We start from the raw sequence: 23,150 nt of genomic DNA on the forward strand, positions 1-23,150 counted from the left end.
ACAAAGTACAGAATAGGAAGCAATAAAATATACTTGAGGAGGCTAAAGTTTCAGAGGAGGTGGAAGTTGGACTTCACCTTGAAGGATGCACAGAGTTTTACCTGGAAAAATCTGGAGGAGATATTTAAGTAGATGAAATGTACGAATTAGGGGGGAGGGTATAGCCCAGTGGTAAAGTGGGTGCTTAGCATGCACAAGGTTCTGGGTTCAATCCCCAGTAACTCCGTTAAAAAAAAACAAACAAAAAACTTAAAAAAAAAAGAAAAAGAAAAAGAAAAAGAAATGTACAAATTAAAGCAGAGAATGTGAAAATACAAGTCATGATCAGTAATGTGTGCAGGATCCAATGTGGATTGAGTGGAGGCTATTGGGGTAGGGGTAACAAATGGGAGTAGAGAAATTGATTAAAGCCAGATCACATGGGGTTTTAAGCGTGCCCAAAAGTTTGGAATTTATTGTACAAACTGGAAAACCATCTGACTTTTTCTGAAACACAGGAATGTTTTGGAAAGATGACTGGCTGTATGGCACACTGACAAGAGGAAACAAGAGGAAGAAGACATGGAGGTAGAGTTGCCTCCAGACTTTAAGGAAGAGATGACCTAACAAACAAAACAAGTGCATAATAGATGAAAAAGGATGACTCCCGCCATTCCTGCTTCTCACAGTCTGATGATGACATCATGATACATCTATTTAAAACTCTGGAATTCTAATTCCTATAATCTCGGTGGAACTCCTGCGAAGCACTGTTTTGGTCAACTTAAAGTAGCGTGAATAATTCAAGGCATCAAAATAGGGGAAAAAAGAAGTAAAACTGCCTCTGTTTACAGGTGACATGATCCTATAGGTAGAAAATCCTTAAGATTCCATATACACACACACAAAAGAGATAATAAGCAAATTCAGCAAAGCTGCAGGATAAAATCAATTCCATTTTTACACACTGGCAATGAACAATGTGAAAAGCAAATTAAGAAAATAATTTCATTTATAATAGCATCAAAAATAATAAAATATTTAAAAATAAACTTAACCAAAGAGGCAAGACTTGTATACTGAAACCTAAAAACACTGCTGAAATTCAAAAAGACATAAATAAATGGAAGGATAGCCTGTGTTCATAGACTGGGATATTTCATATTGTTAAGCTGACAACACTACCCAAATCGATCTACAGATCCAATGCAATCCATGTTAAAATGTCACGGCATTTTTCTTTGGGGAAATAGAAAAACCTATCATAAAGTTCATATGTAATCTGAAGGGATCTTCACAGCAATCTGAAAAAGACGAACCAAGCTGGAGGGCTCATACCTCCCAATGTCAAAACTCACTACAAAGCTACATTAACTAAAACAGTACAATACCCGCAAAGGACAAACATGTAAATCAATGGAATAAGTATAAGGGAGCCTAAAAATAAACCCTCATGTATGTGGTCAATTAATTTTTGAAAAGGGTGCCAAGATCATTCAATGGGGAAAGGACAGTCTTTACAACAAATGTTTCTGGGAAAATAAACTGTATACCTAAAAAAGAATGAGATTGGATCCACAGGGTAAATCATATACAAGCATTAACTTAAAATGGGTTATAGACCTAAACTTAAGAGCTAAAAACATAAAACTCTTAAAAGAAAACATAGGAGAAAACCTTCATGACAGTAGATTTGGCAATGACACAGCACCAAAAGCATGGGCAACAAAGGCAAATGTAAAGTGAACTTCAAAATTACAACTTTAATGCCTCAAAGGACACTATCAAGAGAGTGAAAAGGCAACTCACAGAATGGGAGGAAATATTTACAAATCATGTACCTGATAAGGGATTAGTATGCAGAATACATAAAGAACTCCTACAACTCAACAACCAACAACAAAACAAATAGCCCAATTCAAGAAAGGGCAAGTAACTTGAACAAAAACCTCTCTAAAGAATATATAAAAAATGGTCAAACACGTAGAAAGATGCTCTACATCAGTAGTCATTAGAGCAAAGCAAATCAAAATCCCAGGATGTCATTTTACAGCCATTAGGATGGCTATTATCCAAAAAAGTGGGAAAACTACAAGTCTTGGTGCAGATAGAAAAACTGAAACTTTCACACAACTGTCAGGAATGTAAAATGCTGCAGCCACCATGGAAAACAGTACAGCAACTCCTCAAAAAATTCAACGTAGAATTATACATGATCCAGAAATTCTACTCCTAGACATATCCCCAAAAGAATTGACAGCAGGGACTCAAACAGATACTTGTACAACCATGTTCATAATAGCATTATTCACAACAGCCAAAAGGCAGAAATACTCAAGTGTCTATCAACAGATGAATGGTTAAACAAAACGTGGTATACACACACACAGTAGAATATTGTTCATCCACAAAAAGGAATGAAGTTCTAATATATGCCATAATGTGGATGAGTGTTGAAAACATGGTGCTAAGTGAAATAAACCAGACACCTAAAGACAAATATTGTATGATTTCACTTATATAAAGTACATTAGACTAATCAAATTCATAGAGACAGGAAGTAGAATGGGGGGCGCCAGGAGTTGGGAAGGGGGAGGTAGCGAATGGAGAGTTCTTGTTTAAAGGTTACGGAATGTCTGTTCTGGATGAGGAGAAAGTTTGGGGAGTGGGTCGTGCACATGGTTGCACATCAGTGTGTATGTACCCAAAGCCACCGAACTGAATACTGGAGAATGTTTATAATGGTAAATTCTGAGTTGTGTACACTTTACTACAATTAAAAAATAAATAAATCCAGCCTAAATTGCACTATTCTGACTGTCGACAAGTACATCAGGGAACGAAAACAGTAACATGTCAGAAGAGACACCGCTTTTCAGATCCAGGCAGGAGTTGGTAATTGCAAAAAGTCCAAAGGCTGAAACTGTATAGGTGGTCCTTTTTTAGTAGAAGTGGTTAAGATGTTCCAAAACACAGCAAACTTACATTGCAGTTTGAGGAGCCATCGAACGTTGGGTAAGAACCATCCGGCCAGTCTGCAGGGTCCAAGGCAGCCGACTGCCGGTGCTGGGCCTCATACTCCTTGAGCTGCAACAAGAGAAAGTTAAAGACTGAAATGGAAATAATGGCCAAGGCTGTCTACCAAGCAGTAGAGAGAACACTTTGGGCATCTTCTTCATGCCACTGTTGGTGACTAAGTGCCAGCCAAAAACAAGGGTCCCAAAACCGACAGGAGATACATGCCCTGACCTACAGGTTTTCATCTAAATCAAACCAATGGACACAATGGACTGTTTGTACTCTGTGTTCCAAAAAGAACCTTGATTTTCCCTCTCCGACATCCTCCAACATCAAAACTCATCTTTCTCAGTCCAATTATAAGTTTGAAGCCCGAAATTGCCTGTAGTTTGGCCTCTCATTGTGGAAAACACAGTATGTAGTCTAGGAACACTTAAGTGAAACAGAGGTGGAAGCCTGAAACTGATTTTTAAATATCACTTGCTTTTCTTGTTCTGGACTGCCTCAAGTCACCAGCTCAATGTTAACACCCAACAAATGTTATGGGATTTATTGGGGATCCTATGAATGAGAGGAAAATACCAAGTCATCTGGAATACGTTCAGAGACATTTAAAGTTTGGGCTTAGGTTTCCACTTTTCGAAAAACACAGAAAGATAAATGAAATACTACAGAAAATTAACAAACTTAACCTAGCAGAGTTAGATGGAGGATCTTTCAGAATGGCAAATGTGAGAAGTTCCAGGTGTGCTTTTATAAAACATGTAGAAATTTAACTCTCTACATAATATAATTACATCGTCACTGCATTAAAATTCTGTTATAGGGCAGTTTTTAGGCATGAATTTAAGACACTGATCAAATCATGTTCCATGAATCAAGATACCAAAAAAAAAAAAAGAAAAAAGAAAAAAAAAAGAAACCAGAAACAATCTGATCTGACAGCCCGGGAGATGGTGCCAGGCCAGGACCGTCCTTAACCACTGGGGCTATGTAGATGTGAAATGCCAGCCTTCTAGGAAAAAGCAACTTTCCAAAGCATTATTTCCACTATGAATTTTTTTTCTGTGGACTCTTGTGCAGGAAATGGACCAGGGGAAGGCACACAGTACTGAACACATAAGGGCTCTCAAAAATCAGCTGGGAGCCTTTGCAAATTACTTAGCCTCTGTGTGCTTCAGTTCTTTCACCTGGAAACTGGGATGACAATAAACTACGTCACAGGACTGTTACCATAAGGAAGTAAGATAACGCAGCAAAGCTCCTAGCACACTGTACCCACGCAATAGACTTATTATGATAGTTTTATTATTGTCACTCTTGGGGTTTCAGATAAAATAGAGCTCAAAGTTCACATCAACTCCAGGTAATAGAACTTCTGCTATACGGGCACTTAATGTTACTTTTTAGTATATTACGGGGATTAATATTGTTCTAATCTCTATAATACACTTAAGTGACATATTAGAATGTGCTTTCTTTCCAGATTTATTGGTTTCTGAAGTGCAATATTCTTCCTGTATGACCAAACTAGCTGCCAGCTGAAAAATGGGGTTATCATTTGTTTTCTTAAGGTCTCTGCTCTCCTTTTACGTTCAACCTTTGCCCCAACATCTAGGAGCCACTAAATAGAAGTTTCATCTTTATGAAAACAAAACAAATTCCTAACTAGGCAGTCATAAACAGATTCAATATTTTTCTTTTGCTATCTGTCCATTTCCATCATTTACCTTGGGGCCTAAGAGTACATATGTTGCTTCTGACACAGATTCAAATTTATGCTCTATTCAAATTCACCTTGCTTTTAAATTTCCTAATTTCAAAAACGCTAGGTTTCAAAGTTACAAAACAGGCTCTCTAATCATTTTTGGTTATCATTTATATAATTAATTTTTATCTTCTATTCTACTGAAATTGATGATTTTCATTTGAGAAACTTGTCTATTTTAAAGCAAATTTATAATTTTAGTTTAATTCTGGAAATTTTAAAATAACATTTTACAGTTTTGAGTGTGTGTGTGTGTGTGTGTGTGTGTGTCTGGCCGTCTGTCTGTCTGTCTCAGGATGAGACACCGCTTTCATGCCCTATTTTCCCTGGCCTCATAGTTTTCCCATATTTGAAGTCTGTAACATAATTCTTAGAGGATGGCCATCTTTAGTAGGTTAATGCTTATTCTATCTTAAAGACCTTTATGGAGACAGATTCTAAAATGTTCCCATTTCTGAGTGCTTTTTATAAATAACATTTATGCTATATTTCATCTAAATCCCTCCAGATGCAATTTTCATTCATTTCCTCTTATTTCCTCCTCAGTAGAGATTAAAACAAAACAAAACACTCTTCAGCACATCCTGAAGATGTGCTGCTTAATAACCCTTCATACACTCACAGACAGTGAATAAGTTCTTTTCTGCTTCTTTTCTGAGATAAATCCTTTCCAATTTCAACCCATGAGACCTATTTCAAAAAAAAAATCCCTCAATCACTTAGTTGCTCTCTCCTATGGACTCTCTCCATGAGCCTTTCTAGTTGTCAAATTTCTATGATTGATGTACAAGAGCTGCTACAAGGAAATAATCCAATAATGTACAGTGTTCTCAGTTCATAATCTTGTGCTCTGGTATACCAGATGCCGAGGCTCTCTTTACGAAACTGCTCACTGATTTCCCAGTTACTGTAGGTATCCACACACATCTACACCCTGCTCATGGCTGACAGGAGTTGTCTACCCAGAGATGCCAAGAGCACTGCTCCCTCCTCCTTACCAGCCTTCAGCCTTTTTCTCTGGCAGGGCAAATGGCCATTCAACTTCCAGAGCTCCCCACTCCCTACGGGATTGGGCTGAGGCTAGACTTCTCCTGAAATCATGTCTCTGTCCAGCTTCTTCCCCTGCCTCTCCTGCTTCCCTCCCTTACTAAGAGGTTTCTTTGGAATATTTTTCTTTAACAAATCATGTGCACAAGAACCCCCATCTCAGCCTCTGCTTCTGGGGAACCTGATGTAAGACAGCTGGCATTAAGAAAACATCACGATGCCAGAACATCAGTCAAGCTAGCGACAAACATCAAAGGTTTTTTTGCCTTTTTAAAAAAATCCTACAAGGACTTTAGTTTGGACTGTTACACAGATATGACCTTGTGGAACTCCACACATATTTATTAGATGGATAAATGGCATATTTAGTAATTAGATCAAATAACATGAGCAGTGTTTAGTATTAATAATTGCATTGCTTTTTGGGAAATATGATTATTAAATCCTAGCCATAGATTTCTGTTTCCTATAGACAGTGCTTCCAGTTGAAATGTCAAAGGACGTATTTTTCAACAACATTGCTGAGTTCAATTATACTAAACTAAAACAACAGTGATCTCTTTTATCCAAAGCTTTAAAAGTGAGTTTATTCCTCCCAATCTCACACATACCACAAAAATTACCCAGGTAAATGAATAACCTGTAGCTTCCAAGTATCTCATGGGCTTTCTGTACCTTGTAGAACTAATCCAAGATTTGAATACCCTGAACTTACTTGCCAAGAGCTACATACATTCTTAAAATTAGCACGTGGAAACTGTGCTGTTTAGAACGTGTTAATTATCTAGATTGTCCAAAACAATATTTTTTCACTAATGTGCTGGACTCCTTAAAGCATATAGAGTAAGTATCCATCATAAAACTATTAGAAAATGTTTGAAATGCCATTAGACTTGATGGAACTATTCAGTTAATAAAATAGAAAAATCATAAGTTAAGCTGCTATCTTTTTAAATTACACACTCAAAAAAAAACGAATAGAGTTATTTTGTAAATGTCATTCTCTTCAAATCTTTTGCAGCTTACAGTGGGGTTTCATGTATTAGTTCCTTGCAGCCTTTTTCATTTTCATCTTTGTATTGATAACTGGGTTTTCAGGAATGTGAACTGTAGCTGTACACAGAGGGAAAATGTTCATCGATGATACCAAATTCATATAAACAAAGCATAGTGGACCAAATTGTGCTCATTTGAACATAGGCAAAATTGCTCCCAATATAAGGACATCTGGGGGATACACCCAGCTCCAAATGGTTCACAGGTAAACTTCTCTCCAGATGCTAGGCTGCCCTGTCAGGGTTACAGTCTAGACATTCTGTCCACGGGTCTTTAAGTCTGCCACTCAGTGGGAGAAACACATGCCAGATGTCCTGGGGGATCATTCTCATCAGGGCCATTATAGGAGGTCTAGCTCTTGATGTTGCTTTTATACAGTGATCATGTAAATTTAATCCCTGTGCCAATCATTAAGTGAAAGGAGGCAGATCCTTTATTTTTCTTGAAGTGTTTTGTTTCTGGCTAAAAAGAAGCCCATCCAGGCACTAGAAGCTGAGATGTATGTCGCCCTGCCAAGAGCTTCTTCATGTGTCAAAGGACGCCCATCTCTGAGTGCAGAATCTAACAAAGTTTGGAGAATGCCATCAATTTTTTTGTTTAATCTGTGTTTCTGGATTGCCTTATAGAAAATATTCTTGATGTCTTGATGAGCCCTGTCCAAAAATTAGGCAAAGACAGCCAACCTGGCAACAGACAGGCTGCATGGCTAAAACCTCCATCCAAATCTGCAGACAGCTGTGCCACCTTCTCATGGAGGTGACTTCTGATTTCCTTTCCATGAAAACAATGGCTAGCTGTTAAAATTATCAGCTCAGAAAGAGCTTCAAACAAATTTCTTTCTTCCCAACTTTAAAAGTTTCTTTCTCCATTATAGAAATGTGCTACCTAAAGTTGACAACGTTAAGGACACTTTTAACATTTTCTTCTGCTCCAAGAATTAGTTACATCATACTGCAACTCCCTTGCCAAACACAGGTGTTGTCAGATGACTGTGGTCACCCTTGTATTCAGATCTTTGTTTTTATGATTAAAAAACAGTGTAGCAGCATCACCCCTCAGAAGGTAATTAAACATCTTGTCTGCCATAGTAACACTAAATATGGGTCCATGTTTTTCATCTGCATTTTCTAGGAATTCAATTGGAATTTTCCCCAATGCAATGCTCAAGGAATAGCACTGGAGAGAAAACGTATGGTGGACTTTTTACTGCAGCCGATAGCTAGGCTGGGTGCCTGAAGGTGTGGTGGAGCAGGCAGAGCAGGCTGAGGGTGGAGGTGCAGGCAGAGGTGATCAGCAGCATGGATGGGAGGTTGCCACCTGTCACCTGCTCCATTGCTGCCCCAGCATGGCTCCATCCACTGGAGTGGCCACCACCACCTGGGTCCTCCAAATCGACAGAGCAAGAGAGGCTGGCAGATGGGCTTCTGGTGATGACCTTGGCCCTCAGGGCTCCCACTAGGTCTTTCTTCCCACTCCCCTCAAATGCTACCTCCCTATTGTCTCAGCAGCAAATTAAACATTTTTTTTTTAAACTACTGAGGTTTAGAGTCAGGTATACTAAAGTGAGTATGCTTGGCACTGTTTCAAGGTTTCAGACCTTCAAGATTCTGCTTCATGGTAAAGTTATAACTCATTCAGTGATTCCTCAGTAACTTAAAATCCTAAACCTGTCTAATTTCTGACTTGTCCACACAGCACTCAGAGTCAAAATCCTACAATCAATTAGTCAGTTTGCTGGGTAACAAAAAAGCAGGAAATCTCTTAGTAATTGTTATCTCACTATCATAAATGCTACTCCGGTGTCTTAAAGGTTAATTAGGCTTCTTTCAGTGTCTAATTTGACTCAGAGCAAAAATAAATATGGCATAATAAACTGTCATCCATATCTATTTAGAAATGAAAGTAAACAAAAGTTTAAGGTCTACAGATAAAGCTGGACTTTTAGACTAGTCAAAGTTTAGTTTGTTGAAGGCATCTTATAGAACTTAGGCTTATAATGGTTGTAATATGTTTAATTTTTCTTTGGTTTTTATTTAGTAATTTATCAATATCTATGACATAAACGTACTCCTGTACCCTCTGATGTCCCTGTCTCAGTCTGTTGGAGCTGCTGTAACAAATCACCATAGACTGGATGGCTTACAAACAACAGAAATTTCTCGCAGTTCCAGAGGCTAGGAAATCAAAGATCAAGGTGCTGGCAGATTTAGTGCCTGGTGATGACCCACTTCCTGGTTCACAGACAGCATGTGTCCTCACACAGCAGAAGGGGTGAGGGAGCTCACTGGGGCCTCTTCTATAAGGTCACTCATCCCATTCATTCATGGTCTCATCACTTCCCCAAAGCCTCACCTCCAAATAACATCACATTGGGCATTAGGACTTAATATATGAATTGGGGGGGCGGCGCACATTCAGTCTGTAGCAACCCCTTGACATTTTTCAGTGTAAGAAGGTCCAGTACTCATAACTGTAAACCAAACATCCGCGCTCTTACCCTAGCAAGCGCCTCTTCAATGGTGATCATCTTTTCCTTGACCATCATCATCAGCTGAATCCGCTCCTCATCACTCATGGTTATCTCGCTTGCAACATAACCCACATCTTCTCCTAGAGATTGAAGAAGAAAAACAACAGGAATGAAAACAAGAAAGAGAAAACAGAATGCCAGTCCTGAAGGTTCGTCGTCTAGGACTAGAGAGGGATGTGATTCAGGGGCACCGTCCAGCACTGTTACTGATGGAGTCACAGGAGCAGGAATGGGCTACCTTTTAGGAAGCCAGTGAGCCCATCTCAATGGGACACAAGCTCCAAGAACATGTGGATGTTACCACAGAAACAAATCCTCCAACATGATCGCAGCTTTTGTGATGGAGAGCCTAGTGGAGGAGTTTTGGAAGAAGACTACCAGGGTGTTCAAAGTGGCAGGTGGGGCGGAGACCTAAATTACAGACCCAGCTAGAGGGGACGAGTATTCCAGCGCTTCTTCCGCTCAGAGCTCTCTGTGTCCTTCCATCTCAAACATGAACGAGAAGAAAATGTTTTTGCAGATGTAGGGGAAGAAATTCTCTTTCACAACAGAGAACTTGAAGGTCCCAGTGTCTACTGCGGAGCAAAACTCCCTACCTTCCTCCTAAGCTATTTGCCTGTTATTCCTCACAGGACAAATGCAAATGAAATCACAGGTGTGAAGCGTGGTACTATCGATGTATATATCTGAAAGTATCATGGTTATGAATATGTTTCCAAAGTGTGAGGGGACCTCAACTTCCAGCTCGAAACTGAAGGCAGATGGAACTGCAGAGGGAAAGAGAATCCTCCAATTAGGATCCTTGGAAAGGGTTTTCCTGAAAAGCAGACATTGCTGTTGCCTCTCATATATGGGAGCCACGTGCACGTGGTGCCTTTGGTCAGCGTGCGGGGAGGATGTGACAGTGAGGGCGGGTTGGATGCGCAGACTGGGAATAAGTCCGCCTTCTTGTCCCTCATCTTTCTTCTCTGCCCTTTCATCCCCACCTGTACCTGACTAGCACCGTCAGCAGCTTGGTGTAGAGGGACAGGCAGACGTGGGAACCCACGTCAGTCAGAATCTACCTTGGAATCCACGTTCCCCACCACTCAAACTCCCTTCACCACCTAGCTCCTCATGCGGGAGGAGTAACCGTGTGTGCTGGGTGAGGGGAGAGCCAGTTGCTTTGATGCACTTTACTATCTGTGTTGCCAATGGTGGGGGGAGTGATGGGGAGTTGAGTGATTTAAAAAGAAATCCATGTGGGCTGGTAAGCTGTTGGCTTCCTCCCTCCATTCCTCTTTCTCTTTTTCTTTCTCCTTTTCTTTCTTTCCTAATAAGACTTTGTTAGAATCCAAGGTTTACTTTGAATCATATGTGATGCTGGGTGTGTCCCCCTAAACTGGGAACGTTTAAGAATAACTCTGACAGCAGGACAACTTAAATAAGCCCACTGCTCGCTGCCAAGGAACCCAGGTGTGCTTCTGGTATGCATGCTGTCCGTGTCTGTTTTTCTCATTTCCATGTGTAGGAATCACTGGAGAAGCATTCTGATCAGGGCAGGACACTAAGATTTTGTAAAAAGAAAGTCAGTTGTGTCAACTAAAAAAGGTTCATCTAATGATAACTTTATTCAGCCAGCCTGGAATCTAGAAGCAGCTTTGTTTCCACTCCTTGTCTGAATACCGTAGAAACATAAATTATGTAACTGGGCCTCAAAGGGATGACATATTTACTTACTATATAAACAACAACAAAAGACACAGCCAAGAGGAGGGCAGGACTCCCTTCACAAAGCAGCCCAGGCGAATTCCCATGATGTCAGCCCATCCGACAGAGTTTCCAGGGGCAACAGCCCCATAACTGTCCCGGCCACAGAAAAGCATCAGAAGTTCAGATTGCAAAGGCCCCAAGTGGCAGGGGGGATGGTCCAAAACTAACAAATGCTGACTTTCTAGACCCTTTTAGGTTCGATCTTGGCCAGCAAAGGTCTCCCTGAGGTTGATGTGACTGCGAAAACTCAAGATCTGGTCTTTGCCGTCAGATCTAGGAAAAGAAAGAATTGCAAACTCTTCCAGTTTTGTTTTCTTTGATTTAAAAAAAAAACAAAAACCCACTGGGATGAAGTCTTAGAGCAACGAAAGGAATGTCAGAAAAGCCGAACATTTTATGGGCACATGCAATGAGTTAGTCTAACCTACAGTATCCATTTAGGTTAGCCGCACAGGCTTCTTAACATTTAAGAGCTAAAAGGACCTACTGTCCGCCAGCTGTGTTACAGTACCTTTTGAAGTCTGTCTCATTATTCCTTTCTGATTCTTTCGGAAGTTCTGCCAGAAATACTTATTTTTCTTCTTCCAATCTCCTTTTCCTTTAAAAAAAAAAAAAGGCACAAGCAATAAATTCATTAATAACAAAAGTAGCCTCTTCCTTACAATTCAAAGCTTGTAAGAATACTTTGATTTCACAAAAAGACAGTTTTTCTCTTTCAGTTTGTGAAAAGACTTAGAAATGCCTATAAAGTTGTTTAAAAGAAATGCAAATTTCCTAGGAGCAGGAAATGGTACAGTAGGGTTAAGATGAGAAATAAAGAAACATCAAACAAGCAGGCAAATGCATTCTTATATTCACTTTGATGTTTGTTTAACTAGTAGTTTGTTTAACTCTGCCTTGTCTTGTGGTATAGTTTTCCCCTTTGGTCTCAACCGCAATTGTTTCAACTGAACCACAAATAGGATAGTTTAAAAAGTTAACTTTGTTTTGTTGTTGTTCCTATCGTTGATCTACCCTTGATTTGTTTGCTATCCCAGGTTTAACAAAGAGAACAGAATGGTTGATACGTGCTGTGCACACTGGTCCATGGAACTGGTTGCACAGGTCTGTGGGGTTGACTCCTGAAGTTTCTCGAAGGTGTGGACTTTGCATGGGTCCAGCTGTGGCCCAGGCGGGGCACGATTCCCACCTGTCCGGCACTCAGGCTACCTGGTGACCTGACCCACCCACAGCTCACCCAGGGCACAATGACGAGAAAAGCAGGCTGCTCTCCTGCTGTGACATCGCCCGACCGGGTCCCCCCTCCTGCCTCCCATCCTTCCCAGACTGTTCTGAGTGACACTGAAATGATAACAGATCTCTTCCTATGGCTAGACATTTTAAATATCCGGTTGGCCTATGATCACCAGGAACATGTAATACATTTTTAAAAGGGGAAAGAGGGCACATAAGGAGAAGGAGAGAATAGGGTGGCCCTTTATTCTTTAAAAATAAAATGAAGCAGCAGTGCCATCTGCGTTTATCTACGAGGCACACCCAAAACTGCAGCTTCGTCTCTGCTCGGTGTCCGGTTGCTCCACGGTCACTGGAAACAGGGCCCGGCAGAGAGATGCACTGTTGGTTTCCAGTCTAGACTAGTGGTGCCAGGCAGCACGACACTAAGTAGACCAGTGGAAACCCCCACCACAGTGTTCCCAGGCTAGAAGGGGCATCTTGTGTCAAAACAGGATGCCCTGTTAGGTTCTGACAGCCTCCAGGACAGCTGGAAGGACGCTGGAGCCCAGCCAGCCTGAGGCTGCCTCTGAGCTAAAGACTCCAGCAAATATCAGCACATATCGTGACACGATAAAGCAGAAGCAGGCTCGCTGCTGCTCCAACTTTTCTCTTGGGCAATCTGGGGGTATAACGTATTTCTTGTAAGCTATACTCCCCCCTTCTCCCATTTTAATGTTTCTGAAATGGAAGTGCATCTTAAAAAATAAATGGTGAGAGCTAACATTTACCCAGGCTTGCCATATTCAGGGACTTTGTATCTAATGGCAAATCTCACTGAATACCCACGATGAACATATGATGTCTTCCTGTTCCTATTTGGTGGAGGAGAAAACAGACTTACGGAGGCAAATGACTTGCCCAAGGTCATGACTGTTAAGCTGGCAGAGTCCTGATTCAAATCCACATCAATCTGAGCACCTATGCTCCTAATCATGATGACTGCCAGGCTTTCTCGGACCCAAACAGAAAAGATGTTACAAAATCGAGTGGATTTTATAACCAAGGAAATAAAATCTATAACACCTTAATTGTGTATGATCTTTGATTCAGAAGTTCCAAATCGAAGGATTTATCCAAAGGCCATAGTCATGGATAGGCTCAAGGACTTTTTTATGGTAGCGCCATTTCTCTGTGATAGAGAAAAAAAATCACTAACAACTTAAATGTTTGGCAAAGAGGTTGGTTGACTGAATTATGGTGTGTCCAATATGACAGAATACTATGTACACTTAAGAATTTTACTGTAAAAGATAATCATGTGGGAATAAGCTCAAGACATACTCAGTTGAGAAAAACCATGAAATAATATGCAGAATATGATTCAAATCATGGGGTTTTAAAAAAAACCCACACAAATACAGAAAAAGAGAGGAAAGTTGTACATCAAAAACTTAACAACATTTATTCCTGGGTGGAAGGCATCTTCGTGGTTTTTCTATTTTCACATATTTATGTGTTCAATAAAGTGTTAAAAGAAAAAATTAATTAAGAGTGGTTAAAACCAAGAAAAGTGGTACTGACCTACAGAGCCGTCTTCCGAGTTTGACTTATGAAGAGGATTCCTGCAAAAGAAAAAAAAAAAAAAAAAAAAAGTGTGATGACCAGGGAGCCTTACATTCCTGTGAGAGCCGAAAACCCTGCTAACAAGTGGCCCAGCATTAATCAACTCAGCAGAGCCAGGGAAATTCTTATAGAAGATTTACCAACGGCTTTTTCCAGCCATCGGCTGCCTTCCTAGAAACACACTTGTGTGCCATTTGTCAACACTTATTAAAGACTCACTCCAGGGTAAGACCGGTATTAAATGAAGGGAACAGGCTTCATTAGGTGATCGCTGAAACGCCCTTTCATTTCTGTAAACTATTGGCTACACGTTGAGTTACTGCCATTGAGAAATCTCTTGTGTAAATGGGAAAGAGAAGGTGAGTAAGAATGAGAATACAGACCCAGCAGAGGGGTAAGGGGGGCGGCTGGAGGGGAAATAGGGGGGTGGGGTGGGTGGACATCAGGCAATAGGAGATCAGATGCCCCAAACAGGGAGCAGCCAGGGTGGCGCTCCTCCTGTCCCCCTGCTGCCCAGTTGGCAAGTGCACTACCTGTCTCGCTGGACCTTCCAATGTTCACAGAGGAGCCAGACGTCTGCATTTTTTTTTTAAATAAGAGCTCCACATTTCTAAGTGATGGCAAATAATTCAAGGTTCTAGAAACATGTCCAAGTTCATCAACACGTGTCTGGGCATCAGAGTTGGCCCACACCCTACCGGACCCTGGCTGTCAGTGTGTGACTGATGATGCAGACAAACCCAAATAACCTGACATGGGAACACAGCCCCAAAGCAGCTAATTAAGCATTTCTCCAGAAAAATCTATAGACAGATACCCACTTAAAGGAAGAAAGGAGGGAACCCAAAGAAAGTTAAAACTAGTTTCTCAAAAAGGGAAGAAGAGAGGTGGGGCATGGTCTTTCACGAGGTGGGTCCAGAGCCCAGGGGGCAGGTTCAGTGTCCTAGAGCTTGCTGACAAGGAGATCCAGGAAGCAGGAACGGGCATCAGAACACACGCTCAAGGGGAGGAGCGTATAGCTCAGAGGCAGAGTTCCTGCTTAGCATGCACAAGGCCCTGGATTCAATCCCCAGTGCCTCCATTAAAATAAATAAGTAAATAAATAAACCTAATTACCTCCCCCCAAAACAAACAAACAAGAACAAACCAAAAATAAATACAATATTAAAACAAATCTCCACTGTGTGTGCATTCACCCAGTTGGAGGAGGCATCTGGTCAAACACTCTTTAGTGTGAGAACAGGTGAGCGGACAGTTGCATCAATGCTGGCTGACCGCTAGCTACCATGAGCCTTGTCAACACAGTCAGACCCCAAATCTGAGAGAAGAGAACTGTTTATGACGAGCACAAAATCCTGACAGGCCTCTACTGTCAAAGAGGGGACAGAGGAAAAGCAAAGAACAGGGGAAAGGCCTGGGCTGCTGAGGACAAGAGCTAGACCTGGAGCCTGGTGTTTCCCCTCACCACGCAGGATGCTGTGAACATGGCAGGCTGTGCCAGGATTTAACTTCTAGGATGCGCTCTCCTGCCTCCTAGCCACACAGAAAATGAAAACACCTAAACACATACTTACTAAAAGGCTTCTATGAAATAGCCATTGCAGAGTTTAATTCGTTCAGCAAAAATGTGCCGAATGTTTTTCGTAAGTAAGGTACGTGGAGGACCATGACGAAATGGGGCTCACAATTGAGAGAGGGTGACAAACGTGAATAAAGGACATGCCAAGAAAGGAAAGCAACAGCAGAAGGAGAAGGGGGAGAGGGGGAGGGAAGAGGTTCAGGAAGAAGGAGGAGGATGAAGAGAAGGAGCAGCAACACAGGCAAGGAAGGCACTGGGCCACGGCAACAGGAGGGAGGCCGCGGCAGCGGAGCGCAGAGAGCTGGCTGGCCGGCTGGGGATTAAGGCAGGAAGTCTTTCCAAAATAATATTTACACGAAGTTTTGGATTCTTAAATTTTACTCTGCCCTAGTTGTGGCTCAGTCCTAGTAATACGTATCAGCCTACCGCACCTCTGCTGGCCGCGATCTACCAGCCCCGGCAGCACGTTTCCCGTAGGTGACCTCGTACAGCAGGGCACGCGGCACCTCTATTTTTATACTCAAAGGACTAGGAAAGTCTTGACCTAATTGCTCAGAATCAAATACATCAAATATCCCTAGCTCTTGACAAACTACCGAACTATGTCATAAACTGAAAATATGTATGCGTCTTCTACTTTTTCTAAACAAAATATTTTCATGGGAAAATGGTCTAAAGAAATACTACTTTTCTTCGGTCCTTTGCTGATTTAGAATAATACACCTTATCGAGTTGTAAGGAGTTTTACCCATCATTTAATCCAATCCCAATTTTACAGGAAACCAGAGCCTCTGGAAATTACAGAAGTGGCACAAGGTTCCAGGGCTGGTTAGATGCCAGCAAGGACCTATACTGAGGTATCACTAGCCCAGCTGCCTTCCAAAATACCCCTGACTCCCCCTATCTGCATAAAGTGTATCTAAGGTTGTCTCAGTATGACTCTTGCAAAATTCAAAGGCTCACTTCTATTTTTTCAACCCATTTTTTACTTGTTCTGCCAAATGGGAATATCCAACACAGTAAAAACACTGCAAAACCCACACTACAGAAGTTATGTTCTCACCATCACATGGTTATCACAAATATAACTGTATTTTCCTCTATAAAATGCTGGCTTACACTTTCTCATTTTTCTTATCTACTTTCTTCAAATTATCACACATTTTGAATATGTATGCTGTATTTGTTGCATAAGAGGCGCTTCTTAGTCATCACTTGCATTTCCCCCGAAGGCCAGCAGGTGGCACTGTAGCTTCTTTATTCATCAGGCTGCGGCTAGTGAGGATTTTCTTTTCAAAATTTCACAAGTTCACACAATCTAGATACCAGCCAAAGACAGCAAGCCAATGTTTCGTAAGCATGAGGCTCCCCAACTCATCAATTTACAAAGTGGAGAAATGGCGCTGCATGAAGTTTAATTTGGATGCAGTGAATTGTCCCTGCAAACAGTGATGCAAAATGCCATTTCCTTTCTCCTTGAGACTGATTATAAAATTCATCCAACAGGAGCAAAAATCAATGATGTAACCAAAGTCCAAATTCAGGTGGCAGCAGGTGGAAGGGGTCATTTAGTGATCTCCTGGTGGAAGAAATTAACGCTCAGAAGTCAGATCCAAAGAGGCCTCCGCGTAACACATCCTCCCAGCCAGACACCACAGGCCTGAAAAGGGCCCATTTCCATCCATCACTTTCATTGTCAACAGGGTTTGGGGACTTCTGCACAGCTTTCGACAGCTAGGCAGCAATAGTTAATATTCCGTTGCACTTTGAAAATCTAAGTATTTAATGATCATCAAGTTTTGTATTTAAGGTCTCTGAACTCAATCTCAGTAAGTACCTTTTCATCGATAACTACTACCATTTGACCCCAAAACTGCTTAAGTGTAAACATTTTTCCTCAAGATCCCTAAAACTACTCTAACCCTCTCTGAAGGCCAAATTCACTTAAGAAAATTCATTACAGAATGTAAGAATTAGATCAAAAAACCAATTGAAGGGACCGCATCCTCAGAACGTAACCAATTCCTTTCATCCTACACCCCAGAAAATTCTTTGTTAAATTGCTTCCTTCCTTCGTTTTCACTCATTCATTTATTCACTCTGTCTTTCACTCAATAAATATTTATTCGGCTCTCATTATGAGTCTGACATCCTCTGAGGCACAGAGATCACAGCAGTAAACAAAAAACGGGAAGATCCCTATTCTCTTGGACTAGGGTGGGGGTGCAAACAAAAAATGGGGAGAATTCTAGAAGCGATGGACAAAGACAGTCTCTCTGACGAGGTGACAGGTGAGCAGACACCTCAATGATGAGCTGGCATGACATTCGCGCCTCCCACTGGGGAAGCCTGGGTAGGGAAAGAGCAGAGGAGGAGGCACGTGTACCGTAGCCATGTCCAGTTTGAGGTTCTTATTGAGCATCCCTGTGGAGATATCAGGGAGATGGTCGGATATGTGAGTCTGAGGTCAAGGGATGCGTTGAGGGCTGGAGTTAAGAATGTAGCAGACACTTGCATATTTAAAGCCAGGGGACCAACTGAACACAGTAAAGAGAAGCTCGGACTGAGCTCAAGAGCAATCCAATTTTGGGGAGTCCGAGAAAAAAGATGAAGCAGCAATGAGACTTCGGGGGGGGGGTGTCAGTGGGTTGAAGGAAAACCAGGAAAGTAGGCTTTTTACCTTTTCTGGCTAGAATAATACTAAAATCAATTTTACACAAATTATACTGCTGCCTCAAACACCATACAGGGTAAATTCCAGGTTGCTCTATTTTTTTCACTGAATCTACAGCTTCACAGCAGAGATCCTCCAAAAACTGGAGAGAAAGAGAAACTAACAAAGGTCAAAATGAAATTCTGTACATTTGTGTCTAGAATCCCACCTTGCCTAAGGACACAGAGCTGGGCAGGGACATAGCCGGGTTTCAAAGCTGGGTGTCTGAGTCCAAAGCTTCATCCACTTCACTGAACGTATTGTTCTCATTTACATAACAAATTCACAGTACATTATACACTGGCATGGTTCTTGGGTAAATTCCCAAAAAGAATTTGTGAGGAGGGAGCATGTTTCAACCCCAAATGTGAACATGGCCTGTGGGTTTATCAGAACTAAGTATTTCAAAAACACTTTTCAGGATTTGGTTGTGTTACTACTGCCCGATCGTCTTGTCTGCTTGTCAGAGGAAAGGAGGCCACATCATTTGGCTCAAACCCACTTTTCTTCTTCTGTCTATTTATACACAAATAGCCTAAGGTACCTCCAGGCACACAGCTCTATCGTATGGTTACATACTTAGGCTGGCACCCTAGAAATGTAGAATGAATGCCCACACAGAAAGGAATTCCTAAAAGAGACTTTATGTTTTGGTTTTGATGGCTGTCCAGAAACTTCATTATAAGCAAACAAAAAAAAATAAGAAAGACTGTTCTAACCTAATTTCTAAGAACAGACCATGTGTTACATGTTACTGGAAAACCAATACTTAGGGGATTTTTAAGGTTCCTTTATCTTGAGTCTCCGGAAATACACGTTTCCATTAGTTTATTTCCTGCTGAATTTTGAATCGGTGATTTTTCTGTCTGGGGCCCTTTCCTGCAGCATCTTGGGCCCGCCAAGGCAGTCTCCAAAGCCAGCAGCAATGTTCCCCAAGGTGCAGGAAAAGGACTGTGGCATCTGTGCTCCTGAACTGTGTGTGCACAGTGGGAGGCAGAAGAAAGTAAGAGGGTTGAGGGGCTTTTTAGTGGTTAACATCTGCTTCTGCTTTATGCCTCACCTGAATGTAACCAACTACTCACATTCACAGTTTTGCACTAGTGACAAATCATTTTGTGTAAAATAGTTAATTCCTTCATTTGACATTTCTTAGTACCCTTTGGATATCAAAGACATTTTTCATGTAGGAGCATTTGATCCTCTATTTGACAGAAATAAATACGAAAACAATATCAAATCTCTTCTATTTGATAGAAATAAATATGAAACAAAATTCAGTTCACACTCTCCACTGTCTGCCATGAAAATTTAAGGGTCTGCTCCTCCCCAGCCACGGGGCGAGGAGGATTAGGGGGAGACAGCAGACACGAAGGGTCCCCAGCGTTGGGGTGATCACTCAGCGTTGGGCAGACACAGGGACGGAGAGCCTCCTTCAGTTCTGTGCCCTCCGTGATCTCTTGCTTTACCCTAGATGGGGCCCTTCCCAAACAATAGCTGTTGTAATTCATACACATGATAGAATTTAGCTGGCGAGCTCACTGGGTGGGATGGAGGGTAATTCTGTTGCCAGAAGGCTGGCATGTTGTTAGAACTCCCTGAATATTTAGTATCAATGACAATGTTGGTGACGTTATGTCAGCCGGGTGAACACACTCCCCCCATACAGCCTTTTTCTTTCATTTCAGTCTATTTCTGGCCTGTTCTTTCTGGCTTTCTGTTGCAAGGTCACCTTTCTAAGTGATCAAGGCAGGCGTCTGAAGAACGAAATCCAAGGCCACGGTTGACACAGCGGAGGCTCAGCGCTCACCTGCTCAGAAGTCAGGCACACCCGTGACCGCTCTGCCACAAATCTAAATCCCTTTATATGCGAAGTAAAACACTGTGATGGTAAAATGTACCTACCCTGGTGGGTTGTTAGGAGAATCACAGGAGACAGAGAATGTAAAGAGCTTAGGGCGGTGCCTGGCATTTGGTGAGCTCCGAATAAACGTGACCTCTTATAACTATTCCCTGGAGTGGCCCCAAAGAGATGAACCTTCTTGGTTTCTGCACAGGATTACACCACCCTCATTCCAGCAACCACCGCTGCTACCCATCTCCTATGCTAGACTCCAGCAGTTTCTGAATCACGAAGGTTCCTCTTTTTATTTGTCTTACATGAACTTCCCCCAAATAATGTGGCTGGACATAGTAATTCCTCTTCCTCTTCTCAGTCTCACTTTTTACAAGCAATTCATATTTTTCTCAGAATTAAAAAAATAAAAAACCACAATGACAATCAAACAAAATGTCAATAGCACTTTACCCATTTTTTCCAGCATAACATAATTCACATCTGCTTCCATCCTACTGCCTTCCTTAGGCAGTAAGAACTGTATCAATTTAGCTCATTGCATTTAGCACAGTGCGGACGAAATAATTTGTTGCTGTTGAGTGGATCTGAATACGGAGGCATAGCGTGGGAAATAATAGTTTGTGCCCATCAATCATGTAATATCAACTCTCCAAAAGAAATGGCAGGGTTGCCAGGTTTATTAAGTGTGGATATTGTCTCAAAACAAGAATTCCACCCCCAATCTTTAATTCCAATTTGAAGAGGCGCTCTTACCACTCAAATCGAGTACTAAAAGGACATTTTAAAAGCATTTTAATTTTGAAATTTCCAGCCATGAGTTTTGGTCTTCTCAGTGTTTTCCTACCCTATCCCCTTCTTTAGAATATCTTTGGTTTGAAAATCTCCATCAGCATCACTTTAGGTGAGCCTATTCCTTCTTTACAAGATGTCTCAAAAGGAGCATCTGATTCAGAAAAATAGAGAAAATTCAGAAAAATTCAGAAAAATACACCTACAATCTAGGTGTGCAACTTAACTTCTAACAACAGTCGTTTTTGTTATCCTCCGATCCCCTGCTGATTATTTTATATTATGTGGAAGTTCTAGGTATTTAAACATGGTCTTTTCCGCTGCGAAGCAAGAAGCAAGCCATTGTTTAAAAAATACTAATCTGTCCCCACATAGTTAGAACACAGTGATCCCTCATCTACTTCTCAACTGCACTTTTAAAAGGAATCCATGTTTTTCTCAGAGTTTAAAAAAAAACACACACACTAATGACTGAACATGAGGTCCACGTGGAGACATACAGGCAGCTAACTGCTATCTAGACATGAACGGCATTATGTTTAATGTTCATGAGGCCACCACCCAGGAAACCGCCCAGTGGCTCACAGTGTGGGTTCTGAGGTCCAACTCCCAGTGTTCAAAGACCAGTTCTACCATTTACTAATCAGTAACTTTGGACGAGTCACTTAGTCCCACGGAGTCCCAGTGTCAGGTTATGCAAAATGGAGACAACAATATTACCAATCCCACAGGTTTTCTAGAGGTTTCCATGAACTCTGACTTGCACGGTATTTAGAACATCCCTGCAGATGATAAGCACCATCGAGAAGCCAGTGATCATGACTCCTGGCCTCTTCTCTCCCTGCAGAGTCAAGTCCCCCCGAGTCCCTCTCAGAATACACCTCAGTTTCTCAACACGGAAAGGGAGGCCCTCTGGCACCATGGAGGTGACAACAAGCTCCCCAGGCCAAGGGCAGGGCTCTACCCCTGCTGAGTCTGAAAAGCCTTCACAAAGGTGCACTGAAAGAGAATTGCATCCTTTCATTCACCAACTGGTGGCCTGTACCCAAAGTGAATGATGCAGGACACGGGCAGAAGTTTAAGAGTTTCTTGCTTGGAGAGCGGCCAAAGGCCATCTCTTCACAGTGGATACCCATGGCCTGGTTGTGTCTGGGCCACAGCTTTACTCAGGCCAGGACTAAACAAAGTGCAGAAGTGCAGAGCTCACCACGCCCATGGACGTGGGCTGCAGGCAGGGAAAACCCAACCTGGGACGGCAAACAGTCATCCTCCAAAGTCACACAGTAAGGACAGGAGCAGGCGAAATAATCCCTTGGGCAGCTGTACCAGCCTCGGAATACCCACCTCCAGACTCCTTGCTACAGGAAAAAAATATGCCCCCGTTTGCCTCAGCACTGCAGTCAGCTTTCGGTGACCTGCAATTCAATATAATCCTAACAGGTCTGGTGGTTAAGAAGTTAAAATGACCAACATCTATAAAGCACTGGTCTGGATTTACCAAGCACACAGATGAGACAGACAGATAGACATATATCTTCAAATTAGGCTCACAGAGACCCTGAAAAGAACCAGCTCCATTATACAGATGGAGAGACTGAGCCTGGAGTGTTTGTGGAAGTGACTCGTCCAGTTGTAAGTAAGTTTCAGAGACCCAGTGTTCTTCCCACTAAAATCCACATTCACAATACTGTGAGCCTGAAGCCAAAACCTTGTGCATTTTCTCTAATTACTGGCACTGAAAGTGCAATTTGTTTGTGATTTGGGCATGGAGTCTGCAGCCCCGGGTCAAGCTCTGACTTTTGATGTTTCCTCAAGAGGCATACAAATTAAGGTGTTTAAAAAAAAGATGGGGGAAAGGCTTGAACTCCTTCTGTTCTTTCTGGTGTTGGTGTAACCAGTAAAAACAAATGCCTTCCTTTTATGGCCTCGATGTGAATTTTAAATTTTATTTCGGTCTTAATATCTTCAGAATTATTAAATTATTGCCCAAACCAAAATAAAAAACAGGATTTTAAGCACATTATTTTCACCACAAAAGCAAGTTTATATAAAATGGGGGGGGGGACCTAAGTAGCTTTGTTTATATTTTTAATGGCTACTATTTATTCTGTAAGTATAGCAAAATTATTCCTTCCTTCTCTTTATTTCCCCTTTAAAATTTACTGCATATGTGTAATAAATATGTAGTCCAAGAAGGGCTTTTCTGCAAGGAAATGTGTCTGAGGT

At 41.7% G+C, this 23,150-nt stretch overlaps 1 protein-coding gene and 1 pseudogene across 4 annotated transcripts in view; both read right to left on the reverse strand.

Moving 5' to 3' along the window:
• SASH1 (SAM and SH3 domain containing 1) overlaps positions 1-23,150 on the reverse strand; it is a 284,627-nt gene that overhangs the window by 56,015 nt on the left and 205,462 nt on the right. For all 4 annotated transcript variants that reach the window (XM_074368199.1, XM_074368200.1, XM_045524749.2 and 1 more), the window contains exons 5-8: positions 13,947-13,987; positions 11,662-11,748; positions 9,366-9,478; positions 2,965-3,066 (exon numbers count right to left, since the gene is read on the reverse strand). In XM_074368199.1, coding sequence (XP_074224300.1) covers positions 2,965-3,066; positions 9,366-9,478; positions 11,662-11,748; positions 13,947-13,987 — 343 coding nt within the window. The remainder of the gene's footprint in view (positions 1-2,964; positions 3,067-9,365; positions 9,479-11,661; positions 11,749-13,946; positions 13,988-23,150) is intronic.
• LOC105077385 (lanosterol 14-alpha demethylase pseudogene) lies at positions 6,848-8,394 on the reverse strand (annotated as a pseudogene).

The sequence above is a fragment of the Camelus bactrianus genome, chromosome 8 (genome assembly GCF_048773025.1).
Source record: "Camelus bactrianus isolate YW-2024 breed Bactrian camel chromosome 8, ASM4877302v1, whole genome shotgun sequence".
Taxonomy (NCBI): Eukaryota; Metazoa; Chordata; class Mammalia; order Artiodactyla; family Camelidae; genus Camelus; species Camelus bactrianus.